The sequence below is a fragment of the Vanellus vanellus genome, assembly GCF_965231255.1.
Source record: "Vanellus vanellus genome assembly, chromosome: Z".
Taxonomy (NCBI): Eukaryota; Metazoa; Chordata; class Aves; order Charadriiformes; family Charadriidae; genus Vanellus; species Vanellus vanellus.
In genome coordinates, this window is record NC_138908.1 from 88502110 (window position 1) to 88517726 (window position 15617).

General features: G+C 46.0%; 1 protein-coding gene across 1 annotated transcript in view; it reads left to right on the forward strand.

Annotated features, from left to right (window-relative positions):
• WDR7 (WD repeat domain 7) overlaps nucleotides 1-15617 on the forward strand; it is a 129371-nt gene that overhangs the window by 73054 nt on the left and 40700 nt on the right. The window contains exon 22 of the mRNA XM_082496973.1: nucleotides 12631-12817. Within this exon, the coding sequence (XP_082353099.1) occupies nucleotides 12631-12817 (187 nt within the window). The remainder of the gene's footprint in view (nucleotides 1-12630; nucleotides 12818-15617) is intronic.

A 15617-nucleotide genomic window follows, 5' to 3' on the forward strand; every position in this document is an offset into this window, starting at 1 on the left:
GCATGTACGGACTTCCTTCCAAGGGGAATTTGGGGGTTTCCACGTTCCATAATCCATGGCAGTCACTCCAGTTTTACCAGTTTGGGGAATAATAAGCCGGCCAGCAGTTAGGTTCCCGATGCAGACTCACGATACCATTTTTCATTTTTTACTGATGATGACCTCCTTGCCTGGGGGCAGGAGGGGAGAAGCAAGTGAAATTTCTGGACCGAAATAGAAATAGACATGTCTGCCGAATTGGGTCGGGCTGTAGTGCCGGCTGTTGGGAGGCTTTTGCCGTTACAGAGCCATCGTTGTAAAACGCGGCACCTTTGAGCAGTTACCTTTAGACTTTTCAGCTGTGTCTCTGGAAACCCTCAGCCAAACCGATTAGGTCATTAGGTTAGGATGAAGAAAATATTTGTTTTTCAAAGTAACTACAATTTCAATAACATTGGAAACTTGGCACATCTATGTTTAAATCTAGGATTTGCCATTAAGGACAGAGCTTCTGTGTTCAGCGTGTGTCCGCCGTGTCCTTTTCTGTCCTCTGCCAGGGCTCTGTGTCCGCGCTGGGGAAGAGGGCAGCGCTGCCGGGGTGAGCGGGCTGGGAGAGGGTGAGCGGCGTGTGGGGACAGTCACAGGCCACATCTCCAGTTCTACTGCAGGACCGCTGCTGTACAGAGTCAATGAGATACTAATTTTCCTCTATTTTGAATTTTCATCTTGCATTATTTACTGCCTGATATTCAGGCTTCTCCCCCGGTAGTATCTTCTAAAAGTCTCATCGCCGCAGCCTCTGAATGCCTTTTCTAAGCAATATATTTATCTTCATGATATTTCTGTTGCCGCTGGAGTTGTGACTGTGTATGTTAGAGAGGTTTACCTTTTGAGACACACTGTGGCTTTGTGGTCCATCTTTACGTGTATGTAGGCACACAAGAAGTGAGCGAGCACAGGATCACTTGGGGTGTGCAGTCAGGTATTTCATCTGCTTTGTTAATTTGGGGGTTCCAGCATTACCGAGTTTTGTGTAGTATCCCAAATGTATTTCATCTGAAAATAGAATTTAACACAGGATAAACAGGAGCCTCCTGGTAAACACGGCATTTTCTGCCCCATCACCTCCCTCGAAACCTTTTCTAATGTCTTTTGATCCGTTAGTTCTCTACCGTGAAAATACTCAAGTCGCCACTCCAGCGAGGAGGAGAGCGCTGCAAGGAGGAGGTTCGCTCCCCGCTAACGGTACGCACCCACTGCGGAGCCGATAGGCTGAGCTGGCAGCAGCAATTAATACCGACGAGCCAGCGCTCGGGATCATCGCTTACAGAAGCAATAAATCAGTTGAGCACCTGAACAGCAGCCTTTCAGGGCAAATTAGGCAAACTGGCTCAGTAACTTAATTTGAACACCACCAAAACCACAACAGTGTGATTAAAGCAAATAACTGATTTTATTGTTCATAACGAGCCTGCTAGCAGCACGGGCCGTTTTCTTGGCTGTATCAGTTATGGAGAAGGCTACTCAGATTTGCGTGGATCGTGTGGTTCGAGACATTATTCTCCTTATTTGGATGTGTACGTTTCAGGATGCTGTGAAATTCAGTGGACTAGGAAGTCTGAAGTGTGCTTTTCTTGCTTGATTTGCTGTGATTAGATCGGGCTCGAGCAGAATTTTATCCCTGAAGGGAAAAAAAAAAAAAAAAAGGAAAAATGGTGGTTTATGAAAATCTATATCTTAGCCTCAGAGATAATATTTAGAAAAAATAGTCAATCTGTATGGCAGAAAACAGTCAATCTTTGTGGCAGATATTATGCCCTAATTTAAATCTGGTGTTTGGCTTTAGTGACAAAACCAAATCTTAAAAATTATATTCACCTTTTTGCCCAAGTCCTGTAGGGGATGAGTGATTTGGATTATGTATTTTTAATCAGAGATATTTTTTTTGCATGTTTTGGCTATTGTAATGGGCTGTGTCTCAGCAAACATAGATCTCTCTTCTTTGTGTTTGGACTATGAGGAAGCCTCAGCACCAAACAAGTCCCCGTCAATTGTGTTCTCTACCGCTTCATCCCCTCTGTAGGTGAAGGCTCAGCTTGGAGACTGATACACCGTTTGGGGGTAACAAAAATTCAAGATACTGTATTTTTCCCTCCCACTTCAGCTTTCCAGAGTCCTGCAGGCTGCTCGGACGAGCCCCGGGTCATTCTGCAGGAGGGTGTCACACCATGTGTCTTGGTGATGGCCATCCGTAACTGCATTTGTGTCCATGGACCTTTTCTCTACGTGCTTTCTGTTTCCAAACGTTTGAGCACAGGCTCTCGTATGAAATACTGGGCAAAACACGAACGCTTCCACCAGGGAACACTCACCTTTCCATCTAGTGCGAAGGAAACCAAACCAGCCTGGCTTTTCCGGGCAGCAGCCCCGCAGGACCCAGTGTGCCGCTGCCTGCGAGCGGACGGGGCACAGCTTCGTTAGCCGGGGCCGGGAGAGGCTAAACCCACCTTGGGGAGGTTGGGAAGGTGCCCGGGGGAGAGCTGAGCCTGCGCGGGGCTGGGGCAGCCGCTCTGCCCACGCGCGACGGTCGGAGAGGAGGCGCGGGCTGGCGGGTTGAACAACACCGAGGTTGGACACTCGGAGGGTTAAAGCTCAGCCTTCCACGCTGCTCCCGCTCCTCCCTGTGTCTGGTCCCACAGTGGGTTCCCACGATGCTTCATAGCCCCTCCTGGAGCCGGGGAGAGATGCGCGAGAGCTGAACACAGCCGAAAACCTGACAGCATTTGAGAGGTGTATCATTCCTGATTTGAGCTCTTATGACTTCAGGCTTACAGCCGCGTGTTTTAATGTCCTGAGGGAAATGTATGTACAGGAAGCGGCTGTAGTTCAAGAGGAGAATACCGAGTAAATGTAATATCGGGCTAGCGGGATGTTCCATGATTAATTTGAATGGTTTTTATTACCACATGTTTGCAAGTGTATACGCGTTTGGGCTCCTTGGAAACAGCATTTATGTAAAGATCGCAGTCCAGTGGCGAGCCTTGCTGCGTGCTGAGCAGATCTGCCGGGGCTGCTCAACGTGCCACCCCGCGGCGGGAGCAGGCGGCACCCGCTCCGTCGCCCGGGCTCGCCTCCCCTGCCTGGCCCGGCAGGACTGTCTGTATCAACAGTCCTTGCCCACGAGTGTCTGAATATTTAAAAGCAGTTTCTCTACTATAAACTTTTGCATTTAGAAAAATATATGTTCGGGGTTTTGTTTATACAGCTGTTTTGCTTATTTTTTATTAAGATGCTTGTTGTCGTCAGAGAAGCAGAAGAGATGCTGCCAGTACTACGTGTGTCTGGAGGAAGGTGTAGCTTCAGCTCCAGGCACAGGTCACGAAGAGCCGAAAGCAGGGGTGCTTACCTGTTTGCTGTGCTGCACCGGTTTTATACTTTGCAGCCGTGGTTCGTAATTGTGATAGATGTTTTCTGGCTGCAGCACGTTGTGATCGGGCGTATTGTCTGAGATTAATTCTTTCCTTCCTGATGTGGGTGGTGAAAGGCCCTCTCTATTGGAATCTGATTACAATTTCCATTTGGCACAAAGAGGCAAGCGGTTGGGAGGCCGATGAAATGCGCTGAGCGCCACTGACGGCACAACAACCAATAACAGCCTTCAGTAAGAGAGATCATGCCCAGAGTCCAGATTATCCTTCCGTGTTGGTCACACAGGTGTTCTAGCTGGGATAGCTGTGTTAAAGGGAAAAGAGGAGGTCTTTCCCTGAAGAAAATCTCAAAAAATTGTGGTTTTATTTTGCTGTGTTTTATATAGCTGATACCTGCTCTCTGCGTTACATTTAGGTGTTCAACACAGCAGGTGAGGTGTATTTAAATGTTACAGAGGGCTTCACCAGCAAGCAATAGCGTGCTTGAGCATTTGGTTACATTGTCTACACGCAGTCTTACCAGCATAAAATAGGTATTCTTTATATGTCAAATGGGAAGACTGAAGCTACATACGCTTTTTGCTGTTCAGTGTCTGTATCTAAGAAAATAGTGGCCAAACGTTGTCAATCAATAGTTTGCATATTTAAAAAGAACACTTCGGAATAACTTCTTTATGAACTGCTGCTTCATAAGCTGTGACAAGTCAATAAATCAGCCTGTGCTTGCCGTTGTAATGAGTGAGATGGAGAGAAACTCCAACTAATTTAATTCATCATCCCAATTAACGTTATTCCTTCATTAGGGTTGCAGGTGCCAAGCCGAGCATCCTTACCTTAAAATAGGAGAGGAATCAGAGTTGTACTGTCTTACAGATGTGTGCAATAAGAATAATTGCAAACCCAGGAAAATACTTGTGAGGTATTACACTTACTCATTTTAGGAAGGAGAAACGTGGAGAAAATGTACCAAAATAATTGACTTAATATTGCTTTTGAGACAACTGGCAGGGATTTGGATTTACAAAGGATGAGTTGATCAATGCTTAGTATTACAATTATTGAAAATGATTTCTCTTAACTGTTTTGGAGTTTCTCTTGACCTTTTTTTTTAATTAATAGTCTTTGCCGGGAGCTTTTGCTTTCGTTGGGAAGAAGGTGGAATCTGCTGAGTAAGAAATGTGTGAAAATCGTAGTCGTCGCTGTGTTGCCCTTGTTCTGCAGAGAAGTACCAGCGCATGTCGCAACAGCAGTCAGGCGGGAGGGCTCTGATCCCAAGGCACGCTCCTGCTGCCGGAGCCACGCCAGCGCCGGGAACACCGTCACTTCGGGGTGCTGCCGGGTTTCCCCTCTCGCTCCGCTGTCTCTTCCCCCAGGCTCACTCCTTTAGTAGCTGCTATATCCATGGCTTGCGGCGATAGGATCGGATGAGCGGTCCTTCCTCTATTCCAACATGGCACCTTCCGTCTTCACATGTATGTGAGTGTATATGTGTGACTATAAATCTTGAAGTGTTTTATTTTACATACACTGTATCAGTGTTACTTCCAGCTTTTCATCATGTATGTGCTCTCTCCTTACAGACAGCAGACTTGCGTCATTGTGCATCTGGCTGTACTTAGTGCTTCTAGTAAAAAAAAAAAAAAAAAAAAAAAAAAAAAAAAACACTAGATCACCTAGTTCAACCTTTTGTGGGAAAGGGAGCCTAGATGGGGCTACAGAATCACAGCATCCCAGGTTGGAAGGGCACTCAAGGCTCATCTGATCCAACCTTTCTTGGCAAAAGCCTGGACTAGACAAGATGGCCCAGTACCCTGTCCAGCTCAATCTTAGAAGTGTCTAATGATGGGGAATCCACCACTTCCCTGGGGAGATTATTCCAACGGCTGATTGTTCTCATTGTGAAAAATTTTCCTCTTGTGTCCAATCGGAATATCCCCAGAAGCAACTTGTACCCATCACCCTTTGTCTTTTTCATGTGACTCCTCTTAAAAAGGGAGTCTCCATCTTCTTTTTAGCCACCCTCTAAATACTGGAACATGGTGATAAGGTCTCCCCTAAGCCTTCTTTTCTCAAGGATGGACAAACCCAGTTCTCTCAGCCTTTCCTCATCCGGCAGGCTTCCCAGTCCTTGGATCATCTTGGTGGCCCTTCTCTGGACCCTCTCCAGCCTGGCCACAGCTTTTTTGTGTAGTGGGGACCAAAACTGAACACAGTATTCCAGATGTGGCCTGACAAGCGCCGAGTAGAGTGGGATAATGGCTTCTTTATCTCTGTTGTTGATGCCCAGTGGGATGCAGCCCAGCATCCCACTGGTTTTCTTTGCTGCAGCAGCACACTGCTCGCTCATATTGAGCTGCTTGTCTGAGAGGACGCCCAGGTCCCTTTCCACAGAGCTGCTCCTCAGCCAGGCCGATCCCAGCCTCTGCTGCACTCCTGGGTTATGTTTTCCCAGGTGCAAGACCTTACACTTCTTGTTGAACTTCATAAGGTTCTTGTTAGCCCACTCTTCCAGCCTATCCAGGTCTTCCTGAAGAATGGCTCTCCCTTCTGAAGTGTCTACTTGCCCACTCAGTTTGGTGTCATCAGCAAACTTTGTCAGGATACGCTTGATCCCATCATCCAGATCACTTATGAAGATACTAAATAGCGTTGAGCACAGTATTGATCCCTGGAGGACCCTGCTTGTGACCCTATCTAACGCCCTGTCCAATCGCATCTTGAAAACCTCCAGCAATGGGGGCTCCACCGTGTCCCTGGGGAGGCTGTGCCACTGTATGATTGTTCTCATTGGAAAAAAACTTCTTTCTTATGTCAATATGAATTCTCTCACAGTGCAGCTTTGTACCTGTTGCCCCTTGTCTTCTCCCTGTGCCTCCTTGTGAAGAGAGCGTCTCTGTCCTCTTTGTAGCTGCCCTTTAAGTACTCGGCCACTGTGGTGAGGTCCACCTGAGCCTTCTCTTCTCCAGGGAGAAGAGACCCAACTCCTTCAGTCAGTCCTTCAGCTAGTCCTTGTGGTCCCCGCAGCATAAAGACGATGGCATATTGTCTCGGAGTACAATTTCAACCTGCCGAACACGGGTAGCTGCTGCCCGGGAAGCAATCCATCAGCACTGGCGCTGGGCTGACACCATAGTAACCTCGTTTGGAGAGCTCCGTGTTGGAAAGCTAATCACTCCTGGTGTGGTTATCTTCTGTTGCTGTAGTTACCAGTTTAGCATAAGAGATGCTATTGCCAGCACCTTTGTTCCAAGCTATGGCTTGAAGGGGTCGTAATTCAAAATGTGTAGCAAGAGCCAAAAAGGAAAGGAGCCGGTTTTTGCCCGCGTCCTGCCCTTTGATTTCATCTTCAAAACCACTCAAGTGCACGCAAACGTAACCCCTTGCTCTGGCAGTGCCCAGTCACTCCGGTTTTACTTTCTCCAAAGATAAATCTAGTTGAATCAATGACCGGGTTCCCCCGTAAAGAGCCTGCTGCCGATGACATCAGCTGCACCACGGACCCGGCTGTAGGTGTGCTGCCGAAACGGAGGGGACAGGCGCCTGTGGGCTGACAGAGCCTGGGGAGAAAGGAGCAACCTCGGATAGCTGGACTGCCACATATCGCTCACGGGGCTCTGCAGTAGTTGAGAATGACATACGTGGTGGTGGTGGTGTGGGCACAGTTATGTATCGGACAGCGGTGGGGTGGGATCCCTGACTCCGCGGAGTTGTCCCGTTGGCTTGACTTCTTTGGTTGGTGTTGCGCATCTTCCACTGCCGTGAAGGTCATGGGTTGTCCACACTGCTCAGGAAAATTCGTTACAATTATGTGTAATAGGAGAAAACTTCTAAGATTAACATATAGTTTGGTCAGCGCTGTGATGGAAAAAACCAGCCACTTCCTATGAAACGATGATCATTTTTATGGAAATAGCTTTATTTAGAAAACATTATATAATATAGATTAAAATAAATAGCGTGGTTTAATGGAATTATGCAATTAACAGGAATGAAAATACAAAGTTTAATGCACAGTTATGACCCCAGTCATATTGGCTTTCTCCTTCCTGCTAGATTATAAACAAATTTTGGATTAAAATAATGAGAGTTTACTCTTTCTATAGCACTGTAATATAATTTCATAGTTAGAGGAAGAATGCATTTAAGACAGCATAGTTGAGTTCTCTCCATAAATTGAAACAAGTCTGATCTAAAACTCATTTACTGTCTTGGAACAGAATTGATCTTGCTTTCACATTTGATTCCCCCTCCGCAGGTTTAGAGAGGAAGAAAAATGGCATTGTTAGGTCGGTTTAGCTAGACCAGAGTTGGAGAGGAAAGCCTGGGAAACCAGCTATTAGAAGCATTTTCTCCTTTTTCCTTTGTTTCCCTTTCTAATGAATTATGCAAAATCTTACAGAATTTTAAAATGACTTGGGGGCAGCGTTCGTCTGGCCCCGCTTAGGAACGTTCTTTGCTGTCTGTTCGCTTCAGATGAAAAGCAATATATATATTATGCTGTTGAATAGAGACGCCGGGGATTTACTGCTTCTAGGATTGGTTGTTCTGACCTGTTAAACCTGTTAAATTTCCACAATTTACCTGGATAATTAACACGGGGGAAATGTTCCCCTCAAGATTAAATAACATTTCTGATGTTTTTAAGTCTCCAAAGCAAGCGAGAAGACCTCCTTGCTGATCAGCTATGAGGCAAAAAACCTGTATATTTTTCTTGTCTTGTTAAAACATGAAATCTTAACTGTCCAGTAAAGCACTGAGTTATATATGTGCTGCAGAAGCACATTCGATGAGGAAGCATTTAATTTTCACGACCCTGAGAGGCTGTTCTGAATTCCAGGATGATCTGTGGTGGGAGTGGGGACACTGGTGGGACGCGGCTGATGGTGTCCCCGCGTGGGGTGCTCTGCTCCGCTTACCCTTATAAATGAGAAAAAGGACTTGGAGCAAATCATGAATGTCATTGTAAATGTACATTTTTGCTAATCCCAACTTTTGCTGCTCCTTCAGCCCACAGGAGCCTCAAGCAACAGTGCAGATTTACTGACAAACTAAGCAGGGAGTACCTTTCTCTCGATATTTCGCAAAACTGTTACTTCTTGAGCGTTTGTGGCAGAAGGACGGTCCCTTTGCATCCGAGGAGCGGAGCGGGGGCTCCAGGGGCTGCGTGCGGGGCGGCGCAGCACAACCTGCCCGCAGCAGAGTGTTCGGAATTCATTCTGAGGGTCGCCCAGCAGATGAAGCAGGCGCTCAGGGCGGTGAGCCCCTGGCGCAGGGTGCCCCGAGGAGCTGTGGCTGCCCCATCCCTGGAGGGGTTCAAGGCCGGGTTGGACGGGGCTGGGAGCGACCTGGGCTGGGGGGAGGTGGCCCTGCCCAGGGCAGGGGGGTGGAACTGGATGGTCTTCAACGTCCCTTCCCACCCAACTCATTCTATGAAGTGACCAACCGGCCACGCAGCCCAGTGGCCGCAGGTGGGAAGCGAGCAGCGGTCGTGCCTGCCGTGCAGAGCCACGCGGCTTCCCAAGCCGGCTCTCCGCCGTTCCCAGCCGCTGCGGCAGGACCCCAGCCGTGTCGCTCGCTCCCACCTGCGGGAACCGGGATGATTGCTTTTCAGCCTCTGCCCGTTCCTCCTTCTATACAGGAACAACTCAAACTTAATTCTAAACTGTTTTTCACTTTGAGTGGTGTTACTGTCATGCACAATAACTACTGAATATACTCTTACGACCATACTTTTGAAAAGAAATACAAAACTGCTTATTCACGTCGATGCTGAAATTACCTTAGAGGTTTCAGGCGCTGCATCTGTTGCAAGAGTGGTACTTCAATGACTTGTTCAAGAGGTCACCAGCAAAAAGGAAGTCTCCCCTAGCATAAATTCAGTTGAAAAAATCTAAGTGTCAGTTAAAGGCCAAAAAAAAAGCTGAAAATGAGTTCTGTAAAAATTAGGAAATTTGACTTTGAGTGTGATTGGATAAAAAAAATCTTCTCATCATTATGTCTTTAGAAAAAATTCTTCAAATAATATGAGTAGTTAATTTTTAATTCAGGCCTAAAAATATCCTCTGTCTGAAAGACAAGAGGAGATATGTAATAAAAATTCGCTGCACTAGAAGTAGGAAGGGATTAAGGGATATGGATTTTTAACCCAGCTATCCAAATTTATGTTTCTGTCTTTCTGTGGATGTTTCACACAGGTATATGTTAAATCGGGAAAATACCATCCAGAAAGGGTCATAGTTTGGTTAATTTGCTGTAGAAAACCTCGATGCCCAAGGACAAGGGGAGAGAAGGCAGACTGAAAAAAAATTACACCTGTGGTTCTTCACTTTTTTTTTTTATTATTTTTTACATAGAATCAGAAAAAGATGCAAAGCAAGTGAAATCATATTCTCAGAGTCCATCATTTTTATTTAGTTGGAACTTGATCTCGTGGCAAATTATGAGAATGGGAATCAGAGTTATCAGTGTCTCGTTCATGCTGGTGCTATTGATTTTTCTGGGCAAATTATTTAATTTTTTTTAATCTATTGGCAAAATGGGGATAACAATGCTGACTGATGTAATATGGTTAAAGCTCTTGAGATTCAGCAAGGAAAGACATTTTGGAAACCCAAGGAGCTACATGCATTGAAAATAACTGATAAGCTTTAGTATTCGTGTCATATTTTCATTAATAAAAATGACATTTTAAACTTAGTGTTCAAGTGAACACGTGGAAGAGTAGGCAGGTTTTTCACAGGCCGCTGTTGGCTGGAGGGGATGTAGCTTTTTGGGGGTGTCGGTGCTGTCGCGTGGAGTGTTTTCCCTGAGGGCATATCGACATAGTTTCGGAGGACTGGCAGGTTTGCTCTCGCTCTCCTAACTGTTGAAAGGACTTCAGTGCTTGTGTCTGAAATTGAATCCTTCTCTACCAGTTAAGCAAAATCCAGTCTGGTTTTGGTGCTCCTGGTGACTCCCTTGTACTGACCAGGTGGTCACTTCTGTCCAGGGACAAAATCGCCGCCCTCTGCGCGCTGGGTTACCTCCTGGACTGCTTCTTTTCATTTCCAAACCCTTGGGGCGTACGTGTACCGCTGCAGAATAAAGCACCTGCAACACAATTATATTTTAATAGAAATTTATGTGGCAATGTCATTTCCTGAGCTACATTTCTGCGAAGTTACTGCTTGAAGTAATTCTGTCTAGTAAGTCGCACCCTAATTTTTAACGAAAGGAGCTTTGGTTGGTTTGTTTCTTAATGACTTTTTCTAACAGCAGGTACACGTAAGTCATCAAAACTTTGGTTTTGCTAGGGCAGATTTTTTATCTTTTGCTTAGAGTCTGGTGTTATCTAGATTTCCAGCAAGCAAGACATCCCTCCCTCCCGCCTGTAGTGATTCCGGTGTGGATTGGCTGGACGAGCCCTTCCGAGAGCAGGAGGAGGGGTGCGCCAAAGTGGGGTCTCAAGCTGCAGTTGGGTTTGGGGAGATCTGTTCTGTCCCGTCACCGCATTGGCCCAAACTTTTGCTGAGACGCCTTTGGCGGGTTGTTCTCTTGCCCGTTTGACATTTGTGGGAGCGTGGGTTCAGGAGAGGGTGCGGTGTGAGAGCCGCTGTGATGGGACCTGCCCTGGGTGCGCGGGGGATCCGCGTCGGGTACCGGGGATCCGCGTCAGCTCCTGCGTTGCCCAGCGGGCTGGAGGGTCCACAGCAAAGGATCTGCGCAGCCCAAGTCGGCACAGCTTTTCCGGGGCTAATTACCTCTTTACTGCGCTGACTCTAATGTGACATGTTTATTGCCTTAACTAACAACTCATTAGCTTAGTTGATGTTTTTGTCAATATTAATTCGTTCATTTAAGCCAAGTCAAAGCTTAAACAAAGATGTCCAGGCTGAGAAACGGGCAGCAGAATGACTTTTGTTTAGTTCATCTTTTCCCTCGGCTGAGTTGCCACAAGGCAGGTGTCGGCAGGAGCGATGCTGGGAGGATTCCCGTGGAAAAGGTGGGCATATTTCATTGCAGGAATGTTGGGCAGTCATGCTTTTTAATAAGGTTCTTGTATTTGAGGCATAAAATTCACACGAAGTAGAGCTTCCTGGCCTGCTATGCACCGCAAGAAGAAACTTTCGGTTGGTTTGTTACACGCCTATACGGGGTTAGTGCGAAGGGACTGGGAAAGCCTGTCTGTTGTTGGCTTTTCGGAGTGAAAGATGACAGGCAGTTTAGCTCATAAACAACATGAGCAGCTCATAGCGGACAGTTCTGAAAACTAAAGAAAAACCTGGTAAAATCAGTAGGTTGTCTTTATCATAACAGCAAGCTAAATGAACCTTATTAAGAGGTAACAAATAATTATGTAGATATAATGATAAACTATCTTTATCTGGGGGCGTTGCTTGTTTTAGCCCTCCTTTGTATTTCTATATATGTAATTTTTTCTATTAAAAAAAAAAAAATAGTAATTTACTGAGGTGCGACACCGGAATGGTGAAAATTATACATGTCCTTGTGAGTTTTCAGGCAGCTCTTCCCAACACAGAGCTTATTTGCGGGCCCCACCGCAGGGAGGTCTCTGCTCAGGTGGGTACGGTGGTATTGTTCTTTAAACGCTCATGTGCGCTCAAGTGTTTCCGTAGCAGAAGACCCCGGCACGGTTCTGGAGGTGCTGAGATCCAGGAGCAACGTGCTCACAAACAATCGAGCCGCCAGCACTGCCGCTGAGAATGCTTTAAAATTCCCGTGGCGAGGAGACTGGTGGGGTTGGGGCACTGCTAATGGGGGGCAAACTCCTGATCCATCCTCTGCCTGTGCATCCCACAGCGGCCTCCCTGCCTCCTGCTGTTGGCTGAGCTGGCAGTGGTGGGGAGCGCGGGTACCGCGGTGCTGAGACGGTCTGTGCTGCCCTCCCCGGCCTCTCGGGGGGGGGGGGGGGGGGATAGCGTCCGCGTTTGAGGCCTGCTGGGGGTTCCCATCCCAGATTCTGTAGGAAATCCACGGCATGTCTCTGGGCATCACGTACCCTGCAGTTAATTAACATAACTGATACCCACAGACCCATGGCTTCCCCCTTCCCGCTGGCTTTGGGAAACCCTGCAGCGCTAAGCTGCTGTGCTTTCGTGGTGGGAAAAAAGCCTTAAACGCGGTGACTTACGAACAGGTTTCCATACTACGTGTTAGGAAACAGCAAGGCAAAACCGATTTGCAGGTGTCTGACCGTCCTGTTGTGTCCCTCTCCGCACGGCAGGTAAGGCGCTGACGTTCCTGCTGCTGCAGCCGCCCAGCCCCAAGCTGCCCGCGCACAGCACCATCCGCAGGACCGCCATTGACCTCATCGGCCGCGGCTTCACCGTCTGGGAGCCCTACATGGACGTCTCCGCCGTGCTGATGGGCCTCCTGGAGCTCTGCGCTGACGCCGAGAAGCAGCTTGCCAAGTAGGTCGCTCATTTATTCACTAAAAAACCCCTGGCGTCATTCCCGACCTGCGGGTTTGCCGCAGTCAGCTCCAATCCTGCGGGCTGCGGTGGTGGCGCCGAGGTGGGACAAGGAACAACTCTTTGTTTCAAGTTTTGGGCTTGAACCGGTACCGTCAAAATTACCATTACGAGCCTGCTTTAGTCTGGCTCGGCTTGGGTCTCGGGCGGCTCCGGTGGGTGACTGCGGGAAGGAGAGGGCTTAACCGCGGCGGGAGAGGTGCGGCCATGTGTGTGCAGTGGCGCTGGTGCCCTGGGCACCCGAGTCACCCCGTCTACACTGGCAGGGCATTGCGTTGCCTGGGTCATGTTGCTCGCAGCTTTGAGAGAAGAAGCTAGTTAAGTATTTTTATATCTAAAATCTGCCTGTCTGTCTCTAACATAATATTTTTTTACCTTTTCTTAACTGTAAAAATAGTATTTTTTGGAAAGTGTGTCTGCATACATGGATTTTTGTTCCCTGGTTTCACAAGCCATCCTGTCAGGATGGGAATTATTTCAGAAAGTACATTTTGGAAAAGGTAGTTATTTTATCAATAGCGTCGCTATTAATAGCATGAAGGTAACTTGTAGATTTAAGGAAAGAAATCATAAACTCAATAGACCGCAGCCTGTCTCTAGGGTCAGAGAACAACTTATTAAAACGTCCTAAATCAAGATTTATATGGAATGCTGTCTCGTACCTCTGTTCTAACCTCCTTGAAATGAAATCTTCTTTCCATTAGGTATTTGTAATTGGGGCTGGGGGGGGGCAGATTTCATAAGGAAGTCTGACACTTTGACATAAAACACACAGCAAAAGTCTAGTATGTTTATATAATATAGTTACAAAAATGTAAAATATTCATACTTTTGTGCGTGGAACTCTAAGTGCATATTTGTTCCATTTCTAAAAAATTACTATAATTGTACAACTTCTCGTTATGCGTACACAGGTACCTATACAAGTTGTTACATATATTATCAATCACGCCATCAAATAATTACAGCTAAATAAGTCAGTTAGATGACTTGTGTAATAAAGGTAGCGTCTTGCCTTTTTTTAATGTGGCTTGTGCTAAGATAATGGATTCTTGAATACTAGTATTTGGGATTTATTTAATGTGTGCGACTTCGCAGGACATGAGCAGCATTTTTGTTGAGTATCTATGACTTTTATGACCTGAGGTTTAAATGTAATAAACTTCAGCTGGCCCTGATTCGCACATGAATAGTCTTTACTCACAGCATTAATCTGATTAATGACAGCAGGACTCTTTGCACAGGAAAGAGTTTTGCAATGTAGTCCTTATTTTTATTATTGTTTGTTATAAAATTGATCATTTCGGCTGAAGTTTATTCTAAATCTCTATCTGAACGCTTTTTTCTGAATTTAGTTTTCATTAAAAAAAGCAAACCGCTTAAACGTGCAAAAGGAGAGGCTCTGATGTCTGTGTAGAAATAAAGAGAAAATTAAAAAGTCACTAAGAAGCAGCCACGGTAGGCTGGTTATACGAAGTAAAGTGATGATACTATACTGTATGTAATTGGCTTGGAAAGCTATTTCAGGCTTCCTGCTTTTAACAGAAAACCTTGAAAAGTGTAAGCGGGAATACATTAGCGCCCCTGAGACAAAATTTTCATTCGTTGGTCCCATGCAAGAGCCGGGTGCCTAAGTATTGCCCAGTCAGGCCGCAGGGAATGCGTAGCTGCTGCCCGAGGTGAAGGACTGCCTGCAGCAAATCCAAATCTCACGTTTAGTTGGTTGTCCGTATGAATTAATACCCTAATATTAACGTTCTGCAGACATCCACATTTGTTTAGTGCTTTCTAAATAATACTTTAATTACTGGTGTTCCTTAAGTGTTGATTTGTAAACAGTTCAGTAACTGATAGACCGCTTATTAATGGGGAAACAATTTAATTCCTCAAGGAAGACGGCAGACTGGGCTGGGGTATTTTCTTTGCGAGGTTTTTGCTTGGGAGGGGGAGATCTAATGTCTGACATTGCCGAGGTCATCATAATTGATTATTTAGGCGTTAATTTTACCGAGTTTCTTCTCCTAAAATGCAGAGGTTCGTTTTTCGGCAGGTAGGATTTTGCTGGATGGCATTGCTGATGTCTCTCGAGCTTCCTGCGTGTACCCGCAGGCGTGTGGGAGAGGAGAGGGAAATGTCGGCTGTACTGCAAAACTATTGTGAAACTGTGTTTTTTAGCTGCAGGAGAGGGCTTGCTTAGCTTACAGATGATCTTGGTTACAGCATTGCAGTAATAATGTTACTTCAGGTATTAGAAAAGTAAAAATTCCTTAAACAATTAGCCAGTTTTCTGGTTTATTCTAAGTCTATTGTTTGCTAAATCACAGTAAACACTGCTCTTTTCTGTCTTACTGGCTGAAACTGTAGAATACCCTTCTAATTAGAAATTAGTCAGGTGTTTAAACTATGTTTTTTTTAGCGGCTTTTCCATTTTGGTCAAGAATTTCTTTTGCCTGTAGCAATACCGTTTAACGCTGTGAGCACTTCTATGCACCCGTAGTAGCATTTAACGTTAGAATTCGGTTTCAAATCGTACAGTTCTGAAAACCGCACTGTTATGAATGAATTTTACTTTGCAAATGTTTGTCTATAAGCACACGCATTTTAAATGCTACACGCAATAAGGAACTGACCGGGGTTGTCTTAATACCACGTGTGCATTTTGTCATCCCTCTGTGGAGGGGTTAATGTTTCTGACTTTCTTTTGCGTTATACCAAGGCAGATATTACGCATTCTGTAGCA